Raw genomic sequence first — 25,818 nt, 5'->3', positions numbered from 1 at the left:
ATCTGCACCCCTTCCCACCCCTTCCCTCACAACAGACTTACCAGCAGACCACTGCTCTCCATGCTGCCTGGCTGCACTCCTGGCTGAGCGCATGCTGTGGCTGCACCCATGCATGTAGCATTTATCGGCTACATTATCAGCCACATCAGCCAATAAAAGCCGATTGCTGATACGTCAATTTTCCTTTTATTGGTGCAGATACCATATGGACTTACGCATCAATGCACCTCAAATTTGGCGGGGGGATGGGTTTGTTTGGGGGGTTTTTAAGGGGTTGAGCCAATGCGACAGTTTATGTATACTTTTTGGTCATATACACTTAAAAACATGCATTCATTCACCAGGTTGTAGTAAAACTAGCCATTTCATAAATTCACTCCAAATTTGCTACCAGATAAGATCATCCTCCAAAAATATCAGAGTATTACTTCTTCATTTATATGAGTATTATATGTTATACAAAAGCAGACAAGGTTCTTTGGGTGAATCTGATATCTTTTATTAGACCAACTTAAATAGTTGGAAAACAATTATTAAGCAAGCTTTCGGGTTCAAACACCCTTCGTCGGGCTGAGGAAGTTTCAGCAGTTGGTGTGCGCTCTTCCTGGATGGAATGAAAAGTAAAGAAGCCAGAGGCTGGTTTGGTATGCATACAAGACAGGTAGTCAGTGAAAATGTAGATTGAGGAGTCAATGGGTGAGAGGCAGCTTCTTTTCTTTCCATCCAGGAAGAGCACATACCAACTGCTGAAAATTCCTTAGCCTGACAAAGGGTTTTTGAACCCAAAAGCTTGCTTAATAATTGTTTTCCAACTATTTAAGTTGGTCTAATAAAAGATATCAGATTCACCCAAAGAACCTTGTCTGCCTATGTCCTTAGATCAACGTGGCTACAACCTACACCTCTGTAATATGTTATACAAGAGATTTCTCTTTTCATTGTTCATCATCTATTAGTGAATTTGACTTTTGTAACTGATATACAACAAACAAATATGGTCAAAATGATCATCAGCACGACTCATTACTGGACAAATGCAAGTTTGGCCAAATAAAATTCCAATAGAAGGCAAGATAGATTTGCATCTTATAAAGTAACCGTACTAGATATCTATATACACACATATCTACACATCCACATATCTAACTACACACACACACATATATATATATATATATATATAAAAAGCACAAGCTTTTGTGGGCTGACGCTCACTTCATTAAATGTCGATGGGTAAACAAAATCAGACAAATAAGATATTGCAACACCAACTGGAACTTCTATCTTTTGTCATCGTTACTCAGACATCTACTATATAGTGAAGACAAGATTTCATTCTACTTTTTTTTTTTTTTTTTTTAAATAAGCAGAGTTTATCCATTCCCAGACTTTAGGGCTACGATCTTTCAAGAGACCCAAATGAAAATCAGTACAAATGGGCACCTTTTTTGCTTAGGCCCCACTTAATCTTTCTAGTAAAAACGTGATTTAATAGTAAAAAAAAAATTATTACTCAGGTGAGATTTGTGGCATTAATGTTAGGGACTTTCTAGTCTAGCTAGCTCAAGTAATATACTACAACAGTCTTTGATCTGAATCTCCTGTAAAAGTTTTCTGAAGAACCACTGGTGTTTGTGCAGTGCCTAGCACAATGGGATCCCAACGCCCACATTATTAAGAGCAGCCATAATAAAATAAATAACTCCAGTTTTTAGTCTTCTTAATTGTTGTTTTCCTCCAAGAAAAGACCATCCAAGTCCTAGATGAATAAACTGATACTGTATAGAGAAGATTTTAAAGCTAAGGATATTCCAGACAGGATAGATTTTGACTCTTCAAATAATAAATGAACATTCCTGGCAGATTTGTTGATGGTTCTTTGTTGTCCGTAAGAGTCCAGTGAGTTTTAAAACAGAAAGTATGATGTCATAGCTCCACTACTTAGACACGCCAAGGTATTCTAAATATTTATGGATTCTCTATTTCTGCTTTGCATTCTTGTTTTTAATTCTATGAGCTCATGTGCTTTTTATCTTTCTGTGTTTGGGCTTCCTTAACAGCTTACAGAAGTTGTATGCTACCCAGTGCATGTTTTTGTTAATAATAATAATAATAATAATAATAATAATAATAATATGGCATCCCAATGTGGATAGACAGTGCATTTCTATACTTCTGTTCCTTCATTTTACTGTCAAGTATTTCCATATTGAAACTGGAGATATCTTGTAATATGTCTGGAATTTCCGAAATGTCTTGATTAAGCAGTCTTTCAGCAGGTCTTTGCAGTCTTTGGCATCACAATTCCTTTCCCCCCAGTCGTGCAATACAAAGGGTATCTTCATTATTTGGGTTAGGATTTACTCAGTAGCAGATTATACTGAAGTATCCTTGCTTTCCTCCTCTTCAATAAAAAGGATACAGCTGCTTTTTCTTATATCTGGTCACCATTTATCACGTTCCAATGAATCTGAGACTAAACGTGGAGAATAGTTCATGTGCCATGACCTGGAGACAGTTCAATTCAGTAGGTTAGGGAGATTTCATTCTAAATCTAGGTTCTGTAGATAATTTATTGTCAATGAGAAACAACCTCACAGGAACCTAGGACTGGAAGAGGCCTCCTGGGCCACCAAGTCCAATCCAGGTATTCTCAGGCATCAATTTTTCCAAAAGAATCCACAAGAACATTCATTCCAGCCCACATGAAAGACACAAAGCACCAGATTAAAAACAGAAACAAAATCTATAGTATGCCACAAGAGAAAAAAAAAGAGAGACACAAAGGCATTTCCAACTTCTAGACCACTGTAGTGGCCAGGAATTTATGTAAAATATGCCAAGATGATCTTAGGTGGACCATACCCCATGTTATAGAGAACAGCAAGAAAAAAACAAAACAAAAAACAATCCTTGCCAATCTGATGTAGGAAAATTTCTTCCTGACCCAAAATGTAGCAATTGATTTGATGCTGTACATGCAAGCAAGATCCATCAGGCAGGCAAATAAGAAATTGCTCCATGCTATTAGGAGCACCACACACCCAAGCCAGTCTACCATCTCCAGCCTCAGCCAACATCCAGCGCTTCAGAAGAAGATGAAAAAACCCAGAAGCCAAATGATTCTATCAAGAGGAAGGAAGTGTTTGTGGAGGATTTACTCCTGGCCCCTACAAGGAACCAGCAGAAGCCCTCAAGCAAGAGATTACCAGATACCTTCAATTTACGTGAGCAACCTACACAGAGTTCAGGTTTCTCTTCAAACTCCCTCCCCTCCCTTCCCCTGGCCCTGAGATACTAAACACTTATCACATGCTCCAATTTCTATTCCAAGAGCAACTATTCGTCCTGTTATCCTTTCCCTAAATGTATAAACTGCATCTTGAAGGAATTCATGTTCCTTGCTCTCACTGCTTTGGAGGACCACAAAGGATTTTACTCCTGTAATAGTTGGAAATATTTTGTTTCCAGTCTAAACTTGTACACGGCTGTTTTTTTGCCACTTTACAGTGTGTCAATATCACTATTTAACTTGGATAGCACTTCCCTTTCTCTGATACTCACTCTGGAATGTATTTACGAAGTGTAACTATAGCCTAGCAAAATGAAGATTGAGGGAGGATAAGAACGCATTCTTTTATTGGTCTACTACCACACAACCAACTTAACCTTTATTTCTATCTTTCCTAAACAGTTTCTGGTTTCCCATTCTCCATGGAGATTATACACCTTTCTCCCCAGATTTCCTAGTTTAAAGTTATTCTTATAAATCACAAGCCCAGAGAGCCAAAATCCCAACCACCCACTTCCCAACACAACTAACTCATCCTGAAGAGAAGCTCTCTGTCCATGAATTCCTGTCAGTTGTCAAACATCTCATAACCTTCCTAAGAAAACCAATCCCTGAGCCATCTATTGATCTTTAGTTTTCCCTGAAGTCCATTATCAGGGAAATTCCCCAAATCCTCATCTCCCCAATAAGTTGCTTCAAATTTAAAGGTTAATTTTTGTTCCCTCTGCTCTTAGTGATTAACTGCTTTAGTTACTTATTAGGAAGTCCCTGGTTTAGTGAAAATAAGACTTGCTTTTATTGCATAATCCTCAAAAACAAAGGGAAAAAAACTCAGCTCTTAAATCATATTTGGTTGAACTTCAGCAGAACTAGATCATATTTTTGTTCTTTTAATCAAGTTTTTTAGTACTTTTTAAAGTTTTTCCTTCATTTTTATTTATTTTAATTTACACATCTACGTCAGCTTTTTTGGGACAGACACAGGCAATAGCATTTCCCATCCACTATGTTACTCTATGGCAAAAGAGAAGGAGATTCCTCTAAATGGGAAGATGTCACCTAGTTCTCTTAAACACCCTTTTCAGCTTTTGGGAAAAGGAGGCACTAGTTTGGCAGCAGTAGCAGAAGCAGCACCAGCTGAGACTTAAGACCTGCCTGCAAGCTTATGATACATCTACCTGTTCAGTACATTATCTCCTTATTGGTGGTTGATCTTTCTAATGAAAGAGTTGGAAAATCTGACAATATGAGAGATCAGGCTATGGCTGAGTTCTACTTTCGTGGCCCTCTCCTGCTCTGCATTATGGAGCTCTGTGTGGTATTTTAAAGACAGGCACATGGAAAGAGAATGGGAGTCAGTGGCAGAGTGGTTAAAGTGTCTCACTACAACACCAGAGCTCAAGGTTTGTTTGTCATTTTGTTTGGTTTTTTTTTTTAAGCAAGCCAGGTGTAAATGGATACCTGGTCATTTAGGCTGGTGACTCAGGGTGAATACTCAGACCATACTAAGGACACTTAAGGGGAGCATCCGCACATTAAAGCTCATTAACCCGTGCTAAATGCCATCTGAGCATCTCAAAATCATGCCATTTTAGGTAAGGGTTAACTCTGAGCTGTACTACTTAGCTCACATTAGGTTCTTCCTGCTCCACGGAGATCAAGAAAAAAAAAAAAAGTGAGCAATTTGCTCTCCTCCAGCATACCAGGATGCACTGCTCCCAGTCCCCGCCTTCCCTACCCGAAACAAACCAGGGGTGAGCCCAAATACCCTGACTCTGTGCCACTAGGGGGGTGGTGAGCAGGGGCATGGCAAATCAGAGCTGTGCAGGATTAACCCTTAATGTGCAACTGCTCATGGCATGTTCTAACTCGCACACCACTTCACATTCCACATAGTGAATGTGGTCTAAGTATAACATACAACTTCACCCTCAGAGGTGACCACTAGTCTTGGCTGGACTTTTGATCTCAGTATAGATGGAGAGCATGATATAGACTACTGGTGGATTCTTTTAATTCCTTCTATATTAACGCTTACTGATTTAGTCTCTGGGATTCTAGGAACTAGGCCTGTGTGAAGCAGCAAGTATTCACTTCGGATTCAGATTCCCATGCCCCCCACCTGAGCTGGGCAGCTTGTTCCAGCCCCAATCCCTCCCTCCCCCACACCCCTTCCCTTCCCCCTCTGCCCACCACAGATTTGCACCTCTGTCCAGCATGGTGAGGACTGATGCAAGTTTAGTCGATAGCTGAATCTCCAAACCAGCACCTAACCTTTTCCGAATCAATCTGGAGGCTTCTGATTCATTTCGGACTTTTTAATTGGTCTCCCAATTTGACTTGGAGATTTGGCCGCCAAACCAGGCCAAATAACCTCCAGACTGAATTGGCTACTGAAGCTTCACATAGGCCTACTAGGAACCTTCTCTAAAAAAATTTATCTCCTTTCAGTCTCAAGTACGCTGTAGGCTTCTGAAGGTAGACCTTTCCTTTTAGAAAGGATGTAAAGTTGGTGTCAAACAAGAGTGGATAGCCCCACAGTTGTCACATAGAGGTGTTTCACTTTCCGTAACTGGCTATACATGGTGCGCTGGGAGATTTATTTACCAAGGAAATTCTGCTTTAAGAAAAATTAATCAGTCTCATGTCAACTTCAATTCTTCTCTGCTTGTTATATCAGCTTTTATTAATATGCAACAACAACAGCTGGCTAGGAAGTTCTCTGACCAACCTCATCTGTGGGCCTCACAGTAAAGAACCCCTAATGAGGCTGCCAAATGGCTGTGTAGGATGCACTGCAGAGATCATGAAGTTCATAGCTTCTAGCAGCCTTCCTTTTTCCTATTTCATTTAAACATTTTTTTTTTTTGCCCCTGGCAGTTAGTTGGTGTACATTCGTATAATTTATATCCTGAAACCATAGTTGGTTTGCCTAGCTCAAGTTGGCTAGAATTTGACTTGTGTTTGTAAGACAAGGATTTTAACATAGGGAGAAGTAGGTGGCAAAGGGTCTTCTGGCAAAAACCAGAGATGCATGTCAAACACTGCTTTCAGTACAGCCAAGTCCAAGTCCACAACAGCTGCTACAACAAATTTCCACTGATTTTGATGCCAGCAAGATCAGAACCTTTAAGAAAAGGATCAACAGCATTACCGAATCACACTTTCTGAATGATTTATTAGTTGTTCTGTACATCTCACTGTCTCACATCCCCATGTTCCCTTCGCACATGTCTAGATTCAGGGTGATGAACATTTTAAAATCCTGTTTATACCAACCATCAAAAAGTATTAGCAAGTTATCTCATGTATTTCCAGCTCTACACAGAGCCTATCCTCCTTTAGTCCTATGCTGTTTTTCATGTAGCCCTTCAGGCTTGTAAACCCTGCTTTTTGTCATTTGCCAAGTCCCCCTTTTCAAGATAAAAATGAAAATCCACCTATTCTGTGAAGCATTCCAATAAAAAAAACAAAACAAAACCCTGCACTGCTTTAAATTTGGTTAGCTCCCTTTTACCAATATGTTTTTCAACAAGAATATCTTTCAGTGGGGAGTCTTTCATGTTTAATACCCTCATCTTTTGGGTAGAAAGAACATGAATTTCACACAACCTCTTGGCACAAATGCAGAGCTCCCTCTATATATGAATCGGTAATGCACTACAATGAAGCCACATTTATTAATAAAGAAACAGGTTTTCTTCATAGAAAAAAGCCTTGTGGTAGGGGGAAAAATGGAATTTTGTAGCTGGAGGAATGGAAGGGGAAGTGAAGGGGAAAGAGAGATACGAGCATGGAGGGACCGGCTCAGTACAGTCTGATATTTACTGCCCTAGGTCCTCCAACTCCTACTGCTCAGTAAAAGAGATCCCCCAAATTACTTGACAGTTCTGCTCACAAGGCTGCATCCCATATTTGGGGACCTATTGCCAGAACCATGTCCTGTTAGAGTCAACGGGGATAGGATCAGACTTTTACGGGGTCTACAGGGATAGGATCAGACCCAGTCAGGACAGCATGCAGGACTGTACCAGTCAACTGCAGTCAAGTTCTAGCTACGTCTAGGGCCCTATTACTATAGTGACTCAGCACACCACAGTCTTTTACTCTCAGAACCACCTCCCTCCCCAGTCAAACAGGAGTTTGCTGGGGCAATAAAGCTAGGGAATTAACATTTGGGGGACATAATTTGAGACTTCAGGCTGCCTATAGTCCAGACTGGTTTGGTGCTCCTCCACTTTTATTGCTAAAAATGGCACCAGAATAACGATCAAAACTACTTACCAAAAGTGCTATTTACAATGAAGGAATAAACCTCATAGCATTTTAAGCATATCTAGATAGTTTCAGAGGTATGATGCAACTAACTGAAGCTCATTCAGCAATGAAGCAAGAAGATGCTTACCTGTTCCTCTCACTTAATTCAATAGATTAAGCCTTCTGATTAAAAGATATACTGTATTACGCTTCAACATCTGGCAGAAGTTGATAATTCAACCAGCCATCTAAATCTCATTCAAAATATTTCTGTTTTAAGGTTCCCAATTTAACCTGTGTATTCAGTTATGTGCCTGTGACTTAAGTACACACAAAGTAATTTCCAGAAGTGTGAGGTGTTCTATCACAGTCTATGATAATACTTAAATTCACACTAATATTCTTTATAAGATGATTAAAATCACTGAAAAGGATGGGGTTTTTATTAGTTTTTGTTTCCAATAGAGACCAGCCACACAAATATTGCAATAATGAGACATACAGCATATTCCTTCATGAATTCTCCCTCAGCAACTTATTAACCATTTCCTTTTAAAATAACTATTTAAAAAAAAAAGCAACAGGGGATTGGCTGTGCATATACTCAGATGAATAAGTTCTCTGAACTTTACCCGGTGTTGAGCTCCAAAAACTCTCACATTTAGGAAACTGAGAAAAATGCATTTCGTACTGCCTGCTATCATCTAATTTCATTCCAAACCACTGGTGTGTCTTCTTCAACTACTTTCAGAAGGGATACAAACCCATCACATCTATGGCACTTTATCTAGTACAATATCCAAGTTATTCAAATGGATACTTATGCCTGTAGACAGAAACCCATATCTGACCCACTATGGACATGTTATTTTTTTTGGGGGGGGGTAGCAGCAGCAGTAGTTCTAGTTTCTTGATAAACTCTTCTATTCTAGCCCTTCTATCCTTCTGTATATTAAAAAGCAGGTCACCACCCATTTTGGTATTGACTAAATAGGTATATAATGAATATACTTCTTTATACTACACAGAACCTAAACAAACCTCGATATAACTTTACTGATATTTATGAATTTACACTAGGGACTGACTCATTCAATATTTTTTTCATGTCTTTGACAACTTGACATGCACTTGCAGTACTTAGCTTGCCCCACTAGAGGTCCAGCTACTGAGGCAAATTACTAAAAATGCAGACTACCTAAAACTAACGTCGGTGAAATTCAGTGCTTAGTTACCAAATCAAGAATTACAGTTTGGGCTCTCCCCTCCCTCCCTCCCCCTATTTTTTTCCTCTTTAAATAGTGATAGCCCTGCAAAGGATGTCCTGAAAGGAATCACTTCAAGAGCCCTGAAAGACATAGCTGAATACTTCAGTACTTTGGGAAAGAAAAAAAAAAAATCTATAGCCTGTTAGCTGGCTTACCTACACCTGAAGTAGAATGAGTTGAATAGGACACTTGAGCAAAAGTTTCAAAAGACCTTCTATACAGACTCCTACGTTCAGTATATGCCACAAGTTTTACTCAAAGAAACGGATAATTTTAGGTATTTGTGGCCATCTACCAACTCCTTTTTGCTACTCATCTTTGCATCCCTCTTTCTGTAAAGAGGAACCTGAGGAAGGGCCTTTTGTACCAGAAACTTTATCTAGTATCAATGCCAACTTTACAGTTGGTCTAATATATACTATCATTAGAAAAAAAGAAAAGTACTTCTTGCCTTAAAAAAGGGACAAATTCCCTTAATCTTACTATAAAACTAGATGTCTATTTTTTCTCTGTTGTAGAGACAAGCTAAGTACTTTTTTACATATGAAATACTGCAATCATTTCAAATCCAGACATACTAGAATTAGAATGGATTGAAAATTGTTATTGATTTTATCAAAAAATTTGAATACTTTTTTTTAAAACTACATCAGGTTCAGCTCTACTCTGGACCTTTCAGAAGTAGAAGCACGTGCTATGGAGAAAATCCCTGTCTAAGTAGTCAACAGGTAGCTTTAAGTCAATCAGATATTACCCTCTGTGTATTCCACTAGCCATACACGAACTATTAAATTTTAAAATGGTCACTGTTCTACAACTGATATTGTCCACATGCAGGGAAAGGGACAGAAATTTTTATGGCAGGTCATCTTTAAAACAATGGCTCTTTGAAACTTCATAGAGCTGTAGAATATGAGAAGAAATCTAGGCAAAAGAATTAATGAGAAAAGCACAGGTGTCACAGTACAAGATATATGAAAACGCTGCTTTATAATTTAGCAGAATGATACCACAACATATATAGCATGCACAGGTGTACAGATATATAGAAATATATCTCTATGTTGTATATCAATGTACTTAATTTTGAATACAACATCAACATCTAGTTGCTCTAATAAAAGATATCACATCTACCCAAAGAACCTACATCAAAATTTAAACATTAAATTTTAGGTTTGATGTGAGGAAATTTTCAAATCTTTGAAGTGAGTTGACTTCTGAAGTATGCAAGTAAAAGTTACCTATAGAGAAGCTTTGCATTCACAGTGTGTTCTTAAACAACATATACAGTCTGTTACGAAGCAAACACCAAAACATTATGAATTGAGAAAAAAAAAAATTCTATTCAGATGAGGAACAGCATTCATAAGAGGCTCCACCATGCTGAATGTTTGGACAAATATAACATGGAAGTGAATGCTGAGCATCCTACTACATTCAATACACTGGTACAATTTACTTTTGTGCCATTTCAGTTTAACTGTACCTAACCTGTGCCACACCTTCCAAGGCTGGCAACAAAGAGGAACAGCTGGAGCACTAGCTGATCCAGGGCTGTTGGAAGAATCCCTTGACTAGAGACCAGATGGTAAATTAGAGCAGTATTCAGACAAAAAGCTGCTTTAACTTCTATGGTAAATTGACCAGTCCACATCTGGCCCCAGGATGAGAAGAGAATAAAGGTTGGCCACTTCTTATCTCCCTGCTGTAGTGTAAGGACTCACATACTTAAAAAAAACCCCAAAAAACAAACACACACATAGTTCCTTAGGCAGTAGTGCTTTGGCTTTTCGTTATTCCACAGGCCACCTATTTCAAGAAAGCACCAACCTTTCTGGCCCCATCCCCAATTGTATGCTCTGGATCACCAGGAAGGATTCCAGAACCAGCATTGGTCCTTGGACTATAATGTGACAGCTTCTGGTCAGCTTGCTTTTAACTTAACTCATCTTTCTACTTTGCTGTTACCAAGTGCATAACTTGTCTTCCACTGACACAGTAAGGCTCACAGCAAACAAGATGCAGAGCTTTTGTTAGTAAAAGGGAAAAAGCACCTGGAAGACAGATCCTTCCAGGGCTAAATTATCCAGCATTAAAACTTCAAAGCAGGTATTTAGGGAATACGTAGTTCTGCTAGATCTCACCTCCTCAACCATGTGTTTGACTTTCTTTTGTTGACAATGGACCATATCATCCAGATGTTTGATTCTCTCTCTCAGATTAGCTGCTACCTCCTCCAGATGTTGAGACCTAGCATGAGTTAAAAGAATGAAAGTAATTTTGTAAGCGATATAACATGAATAAAACACAAAAATAGTACTCACTGTTTATCAGATAGAATAGATTAACATACACCCACACACACACACACACACCTTGTTAGATAAGTCTGATCCCTGTCTGTCACTGTCACTTCCTTTGCCAAGAACAGCTTTAGTCATCTTTCAGCCATAAGTCATTGCCAGCCACCACCCAGTGTAGCTCTCCTTTACCTTGTACACAAGCTTGGTTACCCACAGAGCTTGAAGTTCTAGTAATAAATGAAACTAGAAGGTAATGAGAAAGGAATACAAAACTCAGATTTGTCACCTAAACAAAACTCTTCAGTTCTATGAAGTTTCAAAATGCAAAAATGTCAATTGAACCTGAAGATCCAATCCTGTAAACACTCGCACATTAAACATACAAGTCACTCCATTAACTAAGTATCCCATTAAAGTCAAATCAGAGAATTAGAGTAAAACAGTTTTTGCAATTCAGTCTCAAATGCAGAATGCTAAGGCTACTGAAGTGTACACAGGCATACTTTTGATTGTTTTTTCATACTTTTTTTTCTGTTGAGAAACTATATCCAGTATTTTTCCAGTCAAGCTTATTTACTTCTTCACACTGGAAAAGTTGGAAAAACAGAGTGACATAAAAGTAAATATAAAAGAGAAAAAATAAATCAAATATTTCTTAAGAGATTATAAGAACATTTGTTCCCTTTTGGCAAAATGTTAGCCATTTTTTTAACCAAAGAGCAAGGGAGATTTTTTAATTATGTACACTTATTTGTTACATATTATTTCATTGAAAGCAAAATGTTGCTAGTTGTAAGGAATTCTGTAACATCCAAGCAAAACATTTTCATTTCCATAACAGAAAGCAATACAAAAAGCAGGAAATAAAGCAGAGACATAAAATAAAAGAAAATAAGACAGAAACACTAATACACCAGGAGACCCATCTCTTGTAGGGCAGGAAGCATAGCCAGAACTAGATCAGATGTTTTGCACAGCAAGATCAATAGGGAAGCTGAAGTCACCTGACAGAAACTGCTGTCTCAATTTAGACTTGATGGTAAGGTCAAACAAATAGCACGGTGCAGCCAATCAAGGAGTGGGGGAAAGAGGCTTTACAAAACAACAGCTAGCATATAAAATAAGTTTCACATTGATCAGCTGCATAAAAGGTAAAACTCCAATTTACACTGTCAACACAAGGATTTTACAATGTGGTAGCTGTCACCTATTTTTAACATAGGCACCACCTTATCATAAAAGCTGGATATATCCAGCATGAAGGCATGATCCATCTCCCACAGACACACAAGTCACTCACCTCTCTGGTGAGGATTATCTAGAGAGATATACATCAAAATGACATGTGAAATGCAGAACTTCTGATACAAGGAAGTGGGAGAGCTCCAGTAAACAAGAACAGTTCTTAGGGACCAACCCTTCCTCCCCACAATTGCTGAAGTGCAGCCTATTCTGGCCAAGAATGTTTCAGCCAAAACCCAGTCAGGTCCTTAGGCCAGCCTAAAACACATATCAAGTAAAGAGCAGGGAGCACATCCAAGGAATCCTTTACTAGTCATTTAAGTCCACTTTGTACCATGAGGCCAGCTTTGAACCAAAGATCTGGGTCAAACTTTGCAGTGTCATCACTGCAACTGAATGCAACTCACAGGAGCATTAAGTAAGTAATATGTAGTAATATGCATGGGTTTTCTGAGATAGTTCTCATGATCAGGCCTTGCCCAACTCCAGGATTCCTTCAGATATCACTTTATTCTTAGAGTTGGTAGATTGTTACAGATCTTTACTTGTGTGTTAAGTTGGTTTGACAGGTTTCCAAAAAGGGGTTTTAGCATATGCACAGAATTTTTGGAGTCAGGTTTTGTAATAGGTTGCTTCACTTTTCAACATTCCAGCTGTGGGAATGTCTCTTTCACCTGAGCATGTGCTCTGTGACCTTAACAAGGAAGCAAACTTCATTCCTTGCACACCTAGCTTCACACTGGAACAGAATTTGAGAAAAAACCTTTTGAAATCCTTGCTGTTATGCACAACACTAAATGATAAGATACATCACTTGGCTATAGTAAAGGACTGAATGCTTTTGTTGCACATGCTTACATGTTTTTGTTGCACAATTAGTCCCACACACCACCAGAACAGCTGCACTTTCTTCAAAACCAGGGCATTTACTGTTGAAATTTCAATTCTCATAGTAAGACTACAAAACTAGTTTACATTCGGTTCGTAACAGCTTTGTATATTTAATTCTATATTCAACGATTTAGAAGCATATGCATAATACTAAAGCAGCAGGGTGAAAATTCTTCCACTTTGAGAGATGGGATTACAGTGTCACTGTCTGGCACTTACTGACAAAAAATAAAAAGCAACTGTGAGAAGGATGAAACATCTGAAAAAGTTTTGCAATAATGGAGCATTTCGTTCACATCCAGCTGGCCAGGGCTCGTTGGGCTGAGGAGGCCAATGTCTGGTATGAAGGGCTAGGGAAAGTAGATGACCAGTGAAGGAAGTAAGAGTATTCAGGGTTATACTCCTGGAACCGTCCAATAAATTCAACAGAAGTTGTGATTGGGAAACTGTCTTTTAAAAATGTGGTTTGCGTAAAAATCATACTGATCTAATCTTAGGTGCTGCGCAGTTCTGAAATCAGGCCATTAAGCTTTTATACCTATTTAATATAGTATCATAGACGTGCACAGAACTATCATGTTTACTCAAATCCAAAACAACTTTGAAGTTAACATGACCCCCCCAATAATTAGATACTATATATGGAAAAAATAATACATGTGTTATAAATTTTCCATGGATAAAATCTAATTATTGGAGGGTTGTCTTAAATTAGTCCCTCCTACTGCTTCAGTAGGGAAAGTAGCAGCAAAGGGCAGACAGTTCCCACTACTTGTCCCCTGCTGCAGCCTGCACCCCTGCTGCCTGCTCCCCAGTCTCTGCCCCCTGCAGTCTCCACCCCTTCCTACTCCTCACAGCCTCTTCCCCCTCCCTGCTGCAGCCTCTGTCCCTTACGTACTCCTGAAGGCTTCTGCCCCAGCTCCCCTGCAGCCTCTGCTCAGATATGCAGCAGCAGCTCCAGCCCCAGGATGCTGCTGTGTGGCCAGACAGGAGCCAAAGTCTGTGTGTACTCCATGCCTGAGGGGATGGAGCTGGAGCCAGGGCTGTCCCTGACAATGAGCAGTGGGGGGGAAGGAGAGGGCACAGGCTGAGGAAAGGATATGGAGATGCTGCAATTCTGACTCTGGCCCCGACCCAGACTCAAGGCTGGAGTCAGAGCCACAACAGACACCTGCCTCCCCCTCTACCCTGTACTCAAATCCAAGTCAAGCCCTCCTACTCCCACCCTCCCCATTGAATTGGGGGGGAGAGGGGGAGGAAACAAAATTCAGCTTGGATTTGAGTAAATATGGTATACTGATTTAAAAGACTGGTATTCTGTAGTAACATGGAATTCTTTCTATAATTATTCATCTCTGTAATTGACTTCTCAGAAAAATGAATTCTTTTTTCTTTTAAAAAAAGTGAACTTTTTCCAGTTATTCTTCACAAATAAGATAAATGTATCATAAAGGTCTTCTATGGTGTTAGTATAAAACCCAGATTCAAGTTTGAAAAAATCTTCTTAACACTAGAAAGACTGGTAAATAGTTGGATCTCACCTCTCTCTATCAGAACAAGTTTCAGATTTTGCTCCAGCTATCTGTATTTCTTGTTGTTCCAGTTGTTTTTGTAGCTGGTGGCGTTCCTAAGCAAAAAAAAAAAAAAAGTTATTCTTCATTTGTTTAATTTAAACTTTAGTAACCGTAAAATATCATTAAAGGTTCACAATACGCTAAAATAAATAGAAAAAGGATTCTCCGACATGTTACTTATTTAGTATAGGTGACAGGTATTTCCCGTGTCCAGGCACAGGATGTAAATAATAAAGTTTGGACAAAGAAAACTCTGAATTCCCAAACAGGCACTAAAATAAAAATGGGATTTTCAGCAGGTTATAAAGGGATATTATTACGTATTAAAAATCATCAAAAATTCAGAGATTATTTGATTTAAGCTTCTGACTGCAGAGATTAAATGAGCCATATCATTTTTACTGTTAATATGAATATTCATATTCTCCAAAATGGCAGCCCTAGCGCACAGTTTTTCAGCAAAGGTAAAACATCTTCCTGTTTTTCTCGAAGAAGCCTTACACATGCTTTTCAAATGTTAGCCATTATGCTGGCAGGGATCCATGGTTTCATGGGGAAAAGGAAAGGGGCCATCTATTGGGCTCTGTAAATATCAACCAAATGTCTTATCACAGATTACAGCAAAAATGTAGTTCTGGCTTCCCAACCTAAACAACCAGAATACATACTTCCTAACATTACAAACTATGTTGAGACATTTTAATTCACTGAATAATACCCTATAACCAAGAGTAAGTCCACTGAGTGAAAGTACCTGAAGTAAAGATATTTCAAATCTGGACCAAAGTGATTTATCAAATACAGGGTCTTCATAAAGTCCTTGTGCACTTTTAAACTTTAACAACTTAGGTTGTGCACAAGGACTTTATGAAGACCCTGTATTACTGCCAAATGATGAGAAATAAAAATAAAGCTACAGCACTAAGAGATCTTAGAGCCTTCAAAAGACATAATGTATTATTACAATTCATTAATATGCTTTCATTCCATAATCCAAGGAAGCATTAACATACCACACACAATTTAAACCAAGGTTTGGAATAAAGCCTAGTTTGCAAATTTGCCTGGTTTCGCAAGTTCTGCCTATTAAAAACTGATCACGCGTTTAAATCAAAGATAAAGCACAAGTGTGTAATTCGTAAAAACAGAGAGTTACTTATGAAGTACTGAAACCCCAAATTATCCTGACTTCTGCAGTTTTGTCTACAGAACCTATGGCCTGCAGACTGGATCTGACACAAAGCGATCAATCCAGCCTGCAACTCTTGGAGAAAGGGCAAGGGCAACAGAGTTCAAGGCCATGGGGAGCAAGGGCAGCAATCCCCCATAGCCTCTGGGGCAGCTGGCAACTCATCGGAATGGGATCACATCCTAGTACTCCTGGTTCCCATCAGCCATGCACACCTTAATCCTATGGGAGATGCTGAGTGAGGAGAGAAAAAGTAGTGGTGTGAGGCTGATTAGGGGACCAGAACTTCTGGGATGCAACCCTCTTATCAGTTACACTCCTGCTGGTGCTGTGCTGGGATGCCAGTGCCAGGGAGAAAGAAGGCTGAAATTACCATCCTCAGTAGTGACCCATTCACAAGTGGAAGCCTGTCATTGGTAAAAGGTTGCTAACTGTTTTAGACAACCGAGTCAAAATCCCTCAGAAGGTATGCACGTTCTTAACTCCTATGTACATCAATGCCAGATACTTTTGAGGAGCCAGGTCTAAACTCTCTGGGAGGGATTACCTTCGTTTGCATGTGCTAAGCAATGCCAAACACACTAAAGACATTAAACAAAAAACAATGCAGCTTTAACTACCTGAATGTAATCACGTTATTGATAATTTTGTATAACTAAGAAATTTCAACTCAATTAACAAACACTAGGGGATCCAGATTGTTTCAGAGACCAGGGATCTTCAAAGACAGGAGGTTTAGGTAATAATTAAGCTATGTGAGAAGAGTGATTGCAGTACTGACTTTGGAACATTTATCATCTGAAAAACAGTACAAGTTCTGTCCTGGAACAAAGCCCATCAAAAAAAAAAAAGGGAAGTTAGGACATAAAATGCTACAACTAGCTTTAACACAGCACTACTAATGTCATGAAAAATAAACATCCCAGTGTATTTCTACATCCCAAGGGTTATTGGTCATATGTCAAAAAAATCTGCTCTCTACTACAACTTGGTAGACAATATTTGAACTAAGGAGAAAAACTTTTAAAAGCATGAGTGTGCAAGTAGGAGAGGAAGAACTATATTTTAAATTAAAAGGGCAGTAAAAGCTGAAAATGTGTGTTACTAGCAAGATAGTTTGAGGAATGATACATAAACAAGTTATATGCATAGACATGTAGAGATGGCTGTTACATGCTCACAAAGCCTGAAAACAACATTTCAAAAGAACTTGTAACGTGAGGTACTGAAATAAGCATTTCATCCTGATGTTTAGGAAGCTGGAGATGCAACACCAAATAAAACCAATGTCAGTTGTTATAGGCTTTATTCCCAATGTATCTAAATGAAGCTTATTTCTAATAAGCATATACTTGCCAACCACATAAACTACATATTTAAGTGAATTTATGAACATGACAACCATAAATTCCAAACAATTTTTACCAGCTCTTAGGGGATAAACTGCACTTTTTTTTTTTTTAATTTTGAAGAGACAGTTAAAAAAAAACCCAAAAAACCCCCCCAAAAAAACAACTCATTTAGTCTCTGTTCCAAAGAAGTCCTCAAAGTACCAGCCACTACAAACAGCACTGGTGGCAAAAGGTGTCATGTTTGCATGATGTCCCCATAGCAGTCTACATATTACATACAATAAAGCTTTTTTATTTTTACAAAGATGACAATGACAAGTGGCAGGAGGAATAGAGGCCCTGGGTAGGCAGGGCTGTTAAGCAGCAAGGGACCAAATAGGAACACTCCCATGCAACTCCTGTATTTCTTCTATGAAGAGCATAAAAACTGACCGTCACTTTAACAGTTAGCAAGGGGAGAGTTACCTCTTCCATGCGCTGGATGAACCTATCCAACTCTCCAATCCTCTGGTCTTTTTCTTGTATGCTTATCTCTGTAATCTTCATCTTCTTATTTGCCTCTTCAATAGCCTTCAGAAGCCGATTTGTTTCTGCCTTCAAATAAAGACTGACATTCATATCCACAAACAATAATATAGCTCAGGGGTTTTCAACCTTTTTTAGTCTAAGTACCCCCGGTGGCCAGACATCAAGCGGGGGAGTGGTGACGGTATGCGGGCAGGCAGGGCTGGAGTGCCACCACCTCCCAGGAGCTGGGCCGGGTCGTGGTGGGGAAGCTCACTGGGCTGGTGTGGCAGCAGCAGCAGGGATGGGTGAGCTTCCCTGCCCTGCACCCACGGCCGTCGGGGGGCACAGGCATGGGGAGGACTCAGCCCCATGCAATGCACCACAGGCTGGATCCAATCAGTTGGCAGGCCACATTTGGCCTGTGGGCCTCATTTTGCCCATCCTTGTTCTAGATGCATTCATGAATGATAGATTTATTAATAGCTAGACAAATTCAAGGGCAACAAATTTGTTAAGAGTTGTTGAACAGAATAGTTGGAGATGTTTTCTCTGCCCTCTCTAAACTAACAATGGTAGATGCTAGGGAGGATAATAAATAGGGATAGATCACTCCAGATACATCTGCTTCAATGCTCTCCACAGAATCCACCCCTGCCCCTATCAGACACAGGATACTGGGTTAGATGGACCACTGGTCTATGCTAGTAGGCACTTTTAACGTTCTAAACTTTGTTGTTCCTGATCTAGAAATATCCAAAACAACATGATCACAGCAAGTTCTGCTGAAGAAAACAAGCATTTATCTGCTCAAGTTATTTAAGCATGTATCTACTAAAATTGATCATTTTTTCCTTTCTAGGTTTCCCTAACAAATCAGATTGGGCTTTGCATTTTCTTGGATCAAAACTAGAAACACACCTGTTTTGTTTTTCACTTTAATTTTGAAGTTTACATTATTTTTAATATCCACCACATTTAGACTTTTCTTCAGCTCTAAAACTTAATTAGCCATGGTAATGTTAAAAAAAATCTGGCTGTGACAAGGCATGAAAGGAAATGAAACTGGTGTGATAATGTAAGACATCAGTTCTAGCACTTGTTTCTTAAATTAATTTAGGGATTAGATTCTAAGCAATAACCAGAGAGCACTGTTAAGGACCAGTTATACATACTATTAGAATTTCTCTCTCAGCTTTGTGTTTCTGTTCTTCTTCTTTTAGCTTTTGTTCATACTGACTGTATAGCTTTCTGGTCATTTCTCTCATTACATCTGCATTGGCTTCTTGGGAGGATTCCACCTATAACAGAAAATGAGAACACTGAAATTCCACAACTGACCTATTATTAGTTCCAGTGTTCCTGGAGGTAAGACAAATGAAACCAGAACAAATAAAAAAGGGAGAAATTAAAATGAGGGTGATGATTTTAGCCTTGGCCTAGGTTTGCCATACAATTTGGCACCATTAAGCCAAATTCTCATCCACACCAACAGCACTTTTCAGCAGTCTGGCAATGAAAAGGAATAATTAACATACTTGCAAGCTTCATTTGCACAACATGATCAGGTCCCTTTTCCTCTGCCTGCACATAAGTGGCTTTAGTGTAACAAAGAATCTGGCCTGACTCAATTCTGTCATAACCTCCTCTCATTCTTTTGATGACTGACCCCACTTCCCCCACCCTTAAAAGTAATTTACATTCTACGTTTAATTTTATAAAGTGTAGATTAGAAATTGGCCTGACTGTATTCAAATGCCCACAAGCTCTGCTATGATCAAAATCCAACAGGTTTCAAACCATCTATGCTGCAGCCCAAATATAAAAGCAAAAATGAAGCCAAAACAAAATAACGATTTTCTATAATGTCATTCTTAATTGCAATGCTTCAAGTCAGGAGTAACTCCATTAGAAAACAAGACGAGAATAAAATCTCTTTGCTTCATTAGAGTTGCTTGACTTACACCAGTGTAAATGGAAAAAGAATTAGGCCTCAGCATTTCATTTTAGAATTTTTAGCATAAAAGATATTTTGGGTAACTGAATTACCTTGTTTCAAGGACTGCAAGAATTATCAAATCCCTGTTTTTATCTTGTTCAGTGGGAACAAACCGTTTTCATGCAGAGCAGTAAACCATAAATATATTTTGTCTCTTAAAAAGGAGGATGCCAGTTGCACTATAGCTGCCCTCTGTGACCTCTGACCCAGATCTCAACAGAGAGAAAGTTATTACCTATGCAGTCACAAGAAACTGGAATGAAATTAAGTTTCAATCCAGCATATATTATGCCTTCAGAACTCCAGGAAGCTTGAATAAAAAAGTTTGATTCTAACCTCTTTAAAAGTGTCACAATGGAGTACAAATTCCTTATGCTGACTCCCCCACATTCTTTCACTTACAATTTGAGCAGCAATGGTACAAGAAAAAGAGGAAAGAGGAGGCAGCTGTTGTAATATCCAAGTGAAAGTGTGGGGGGAAAAATGAATTCTAGTGAGCAGGGTAGACTAGATCCAATTGAAACTAAGGTGATTGCTTTTTCACAGCCAACCTGGTGGACAACATTTCTTCCTCTTCCTTCACCTCTAAAATTAAAAAAGTCAGATCGCTCTGGTAGCATAGGCATGCAATTTAACAAATAACCATCACTCCAATTTAAACTAAACTGAAGAAAAAGAGCAATGATTTCTTTTTAGTATATAACTTTGGCACTCTGTCTTGGCAAAGTTATACTTTTATTAACCTATTTAAATTGGCTTGACTCCCTCCTTAAAGAAAAGCATACACTCCACATTTCACTGATTTCCATGTGCTTGAAGTGCTTAGCTGAACTGAGACCCTTTGAGTTTGTCTACTTCAGACACCATGCACAATAAATCTCTGCTTTTCCTCTACTTCCCTTCTTAATAACACTTTCCTCCTTTTTGTTCTCTCTAGACTACAACAGGTTCAGAGTTACTTTTCACAGCCCCAAAAAATTCTACTAAAGAAGGGGAATTTGAATATATAAAACATTATTAAGTGGACATACTTGCTCTAGCACAGGGGGTACGGACCATCTATCATTAAGCATTAATGCAAGTTAAAAAGAAATCCACTAAAACAGTCTACTTCTGGCTTATCTGTTGGGCAAATGCCTGTAACGTGGCAGTCACCTAATTTCAAAGAAGGGAAAGAATATGCTTTTCATATTGTTCTAGTTAATTTCAGGCACCTTTAAATGGTTCTTTTCATACTTTATGGAAACTAACAAGTGCAAGACCAGCGGTCTCACAAAAGACCCATAATAACATGTTTGTATTTTATTCCTTTGTGCTCATTTGAAAATCAGTCCTACAACTAATTTCTCTTTTCAAGGTAATATGCTGTGAGGGCAGATCTCCACTGACCAATAAATATGGCACACATGAATGAAATATAGCAGATTATTGATGAAAAACTACCCAGTGTATAGTATGGCCTGAAATATGGTATCAGCTTTAGGAGGGACATATAGCATTGCTTAGCAGCCCATGAGGGGTTAATGCACAGCCCCTGGGATCCTCTTACGGCTTCAGTTCCTTCTGCAACTGGGGGCTCCAGACTCCCTCTCCTCCCTCAGCTTTCACTTCCTGCTCCCAAGCCAGGGGGCAGATTGGCAGAGACTGCAGCGCTGGAGAAACTCACAGCACAACACAGTAATGGTGCTGCAGTGGCCAGGGTGGGAGGCAATCAAGTGTACAGTATATGGGGAGGCACCACCCACACAATGCAACAGCTGCTTGTGCATGCAGTGCAGCAGGGGAGAGTTGGAGGGGGCAATTCCAAGTGCGTGGTCCAGGAGAGGCAGAGAGAATATGAATGAGTGGTAGCATGCATAGCATGCAACCCCCAATCTCTCACCAGCCCTGGCCTCGAATGAGAAGGTTCTCACAGAAGTGCGCACTACGGGCATCACCATTTTAATAGGTTGACCTTTCACTTGCCAACAACAGCCTTATGTAGGCTAGGCAACATTTCAAAACCCATGTTTGCTAAGGTGGTTCCCTATTTGTTTATTTGCTTTCAGCAATGTTAATTCTTCACCATGGATCTAAGCTCTTTGCATGAACAAGGGTGAAAGGACCATGCACTGATCAGTGAAGAATTCTATGCAGATATGGCTAGATCTCTTTTCCAAACAAAATCTCATTGCCTCAGCAATATCCTTATTGTACAACCTCAAAAAGGGAAATTTGCATACCATACCTGCAATTTCAATAGCTGATTTTCCATCTGAGCAGTTTCCAGCTGTTTTTGCTTTTCTTTCAGTTTTTCCATAGATTTCTCATGTGTGTGTTTTAAATTCCTTATTTGATCCTTTATGTCTGTGTTCTCCAAAGTAACATCCACTAAAGTTTTCTTTAAAACAAACAAAAAAGAAAAAGAAAAACCAAAACACACATTGAAATGCATGATAAAGTAGAATTCATCCAAACTATCTAGCACTGAGCCTCTTTACAAGTTTACTAATCTTTTGAGATATATATATCTATATAGATATATATAGATAGATATAATATTAATTAATAGTATTAACCCTTTAAAGTTTGGTTTCCAATTATGTAATTTATTAAGAGACTGCCCCACATGAACATGCTCATTAAAATCCAGCCCTAGGGTGCCATAACCAAGAGGAAGTTTCACATGAACTACAAAGCAAATTTGTTTTCATTTTATACTGCAAGGTAAAATGATGTGAAATGCTGAATTCTCCCCTCTCCTCATCTCCAGCTATCAAATCATAAATTAATAAAATTTGAGCAAACTGAAGTTAAAAACAGAAAAAGGGGATGAATGGGAGGACAGAAGAATCAAGCTGCCTTGGTAGGATGGTTATCAAATGTTTTTTGTTTTATTTGAACTGGAAAAAATACCCCTGGTTTACAAGTCTGGCTGCCAAATACTGTATTTACTTGATTAGAAGATGAGGTGCCCCCCTCAATTTAACACAGAGCAAAAAAGACCCTCACCTTACAATCAAGCATGAGGCAGTGGGTGGCAGGGGTTAGGAGATCTAGCTGCCACCTGCCCCCATTACCTCTGCATGCCCAGCCACTCCTCCCCCACAGTCCCTAGTTTCCAGCCCCCACATGACACTACTCCTAGTTCCCCCTCCTCCTCACCTTTCACACGCGCCAGCCCAGCCCTGTAACAGCAGTGCCAGCTCCATGACACTGCTATGGAGCCAGGCTGAAACTATGCTCTGTGACCTAAGCTGCAGCAGGGACAGAGTCTACTGTAGGACAAAGTGGGGATAGGGGGAAGAAAGGAGGGACAGGTGGGAGGCAGAGATTTTGGGGGGCAGGGACCCAAACCTGCAAGGGGAAAGGGGATCAGGGCAGCCTGAGGCTGTAGGGAGGGCAGGCACAAGGGGAGGGGGGGAGGGAGGGGAAAAAAAAGAAACAGGCAACAGGACAAACTGCCTGCCTCTCTCACTGCCTGCCCCACCGCCTCCACACTGCCTGTCTGCTACTACCTGCCCTAGCACCTCTACTGTCTCCCCCCTTGTGTCTCCCCCCACCTACCCCATTACTGTCCCCATTGTCACTTCTCTCCCTCCACTGCCTGCAGTAACTGGGGGGGGAGGGTGAATTTAAGATGATCCTCCAATAATTGGATTCCACACATGGATATTTATAATAAATTTATAATTTTTCCATGTGTAAGATTTAATTATTGGGAGGGCATCTTAAATTCAAGGTTGTCTTATTTTGGGGTAAATACAGCTTTTTTTTAACACTTGCGAGAAATGTAACCAAAATTTCTATCCAAGGGTAAATAAAATAGAAGAATAAGAACAGGGGATGGGCTGTTATTTTGCAAAAATAGCACCTGGGGTTTTCCATAATGCAAAAGGCCAGGAACTTTAGCTAAGTAACAACGAAGTTGAACAGTCCTTTGCTGCATATTATCTTATTAAATTTTTTAAACCAACAAAACTTAAGGGTTTTCCTAAATTCACAGTATAACCATCTTAAACACCAGCAGTGAGATTTACTGGAATAGATTAAAATCTGCATGTGGATACTTTTAAAACGATGGACACTAGAAGGAGCCCAACAGATCAGGCTATATACTGCAACAGAGCTATTAACAGTGTACCTGCAGCTCGATTGATGCAGATGTCAAGCTGCTGTTCATTTCACTGAAGCTATCCAAGGCTGCAGCCTGCACTCGCATGTGGCTCTCTAAGGATTCCTGTTGAACACTTGTAACCTGGAGAGTGCAAGAAAAAAGAAAAATTAAATTTGCCACGTCTTTTGGAAGCAAGACAGCTGCTATCCTCTTAAAAACCATACAAGTCAAACTGCATCACTGGGGAAGGATTAAAATCACTGGAAATAAAAAGTTAAAATCTTTCAGCATTTTTAAATGAAAGTCTTCCCTGCATTAATGTTCTCACAGAAGATGCTTGTATTTTCTCATTAAACTACATCAACTTACACATTAAAGTGAAAAGGGGACTTCGGCTCTACCTTTTGTGGTCGATGCAAGGAAATATTTTTTTAGTTAAACTCAGTGAATGAAATTTAATCTGGTATAGAGGGAACTGACCCATTGTATACTTCAGTGGGACTTAACTGTTGTCCAGACTGACCCTGTTCAAAGAGGCAAGTTTCATTCAGTAAGAATACCCACAGAATGCGTCTCCACTGCAGTTCTACTTCATATATTTCAAGCCTTTTTAAAAAAACACAAAGTGCCAATTTATCTAAAAAAACCTTTCAGTATCTCTATAAGCTGCCACGAGGTTTTCCAGGACAAGCCAGATTTGTATGTGCATTCAAGTGTATTCCAGAAGATGAAAAATACATAGCAATTAAATAGGACGCTAAATTTCCACACTGCTTAGAGTGGTTAAAATACACAGACCACAAAACTGATCAACTCCCAGACCCAAAAAAACCTACAACCCTAGTATAGAAACAAAAACGAAGAGCTAGTACACGTTTATTTTTTGTCTCCAGTTATTCCCACGCCATGACATTGGTGTTGTAAAGGCGAGGATTTTTGACACGTTTACCAAGAAAATCATTTCATGCACAGGCAGTCGGGTACAAAAGGCTGCAGTCAGGACTAGATGAGTAAACAGAATGGAACAGACCGGGGAGACTTGTGCGGAGAGCAGACAGCAGGACTTTGTACAGGAGGAGATGAGATCAAGCATATAAGGAAGCAAGCCGAAAGCTTTTATGATCACAAGAAACAGGAACTGATTGAAAGCAGAAAGATGAGCCAGTGCAAAGATTTATTGTATATAAACTTTTCAAGTTTTACATTACAAAACAGAAGGTTAACAAGCAAGCCATTAAGTTCACATGAGCATAAAAGAAATAAAATAGAACAGATAATCCAAATTAATATGAAGACTGTCAAACAGTAGCGGAGCACTATTTATTAATGAGGCCTAATCCTACCACACAAACATGGGCTATTTATCTAGGAGTAGATATGAAGATTATACATTTTAACACAGTGGCAGGCAATTATTTTGGGTGGAGGGCCACTTAAGTTTTGGCAAGCTTTCAGGGGCCACATAGGTAGCCCTGCCCCTTGACAATTGCTCCACCCCCCTGGTCACCACATCAGGACCAGAAGTCCTGCCCCCTAGCCCCTGACCTTTGACACCAGAAGTCACTCCCCTTGCTGCCCCCACCCCATACTCCTTTGGGGAGCGGGAAGTTGCAATCTCAGAACCAGAAAAAAACCAAATCATACACTAGATGTCAAACACCTACCACAACATATTTTAATTTTATGACAAAAAATGTGTCATGACTTGTGATTGTGTACTATATATAGAAGGGATTGCAAAATAACTCAAAAAATACAGTGCCACTTTTTTGTGTGTGTGTGTGGGGGGAGGTGTGGGAGCATTGCAAGACGGTGTGGTTGTGTAGGGGGGCATAGGGTATGTTGGGG

At 39.5% G+C, this 25,818-nt stretch overlaps 1 protein-coding gene across 1 annotated transcript in view; it reads right to left on the bottom strand.

Moving 5' to 3' along the window:
* Positions 1-25,818, bottom strand: part of LOC109288320 (myocardial zonula adherens protein-like) — a 114,671-nt gene that overhangs the window by 42,268 nt on the left and 46,585 nt on the right. The window contains exons 5-10 of the mRNA XM_019503828.1: positions 23,998-24,111; positions 22,102-22,254; positions 19,051-19,176; positions 17,837-17,965; positions 14,798-14,883; positions 10,965-11,070 (exon numbers count right to left, since the gene is read on the bottom strand). Coding sequence (XP_019359373.1) covers positions 10,965-11,070; positions 14,798-14,883; positions 17,837-17,965; positions 19,051-19,176; positions 22,102-22,254; positions 23,998-24,111 — 714 coding nt within the window. The remainder of the gene's footprint in view (positions 1-10,964; positions 11,071-14,797; positions 14,884-17,836; positions 17,966-19,050; positions 19,177-22,101; positions 22,255-23,997; positions 24,112-25,818) is intronic.

This window comes from Gavialis gangeticus, unplaced genomic scaffold (genome assembly GCF_001723915.1).
Source record: "Gavialis gangeticus isolate Ggan-Ray unplaced genomic scaffold, GavGan_comp1, whole genome shotgun sequence".
In the NCBI taxonomy this organism is placed as follows: Eukaryota; Metazoa; Chordata; order Crocodylia; family Gavialidae; genus Gavialis; species Gavialis gangeticus.
This window is presented reverse-complemented; position numbering and strand designations above follow the sequence as displayed.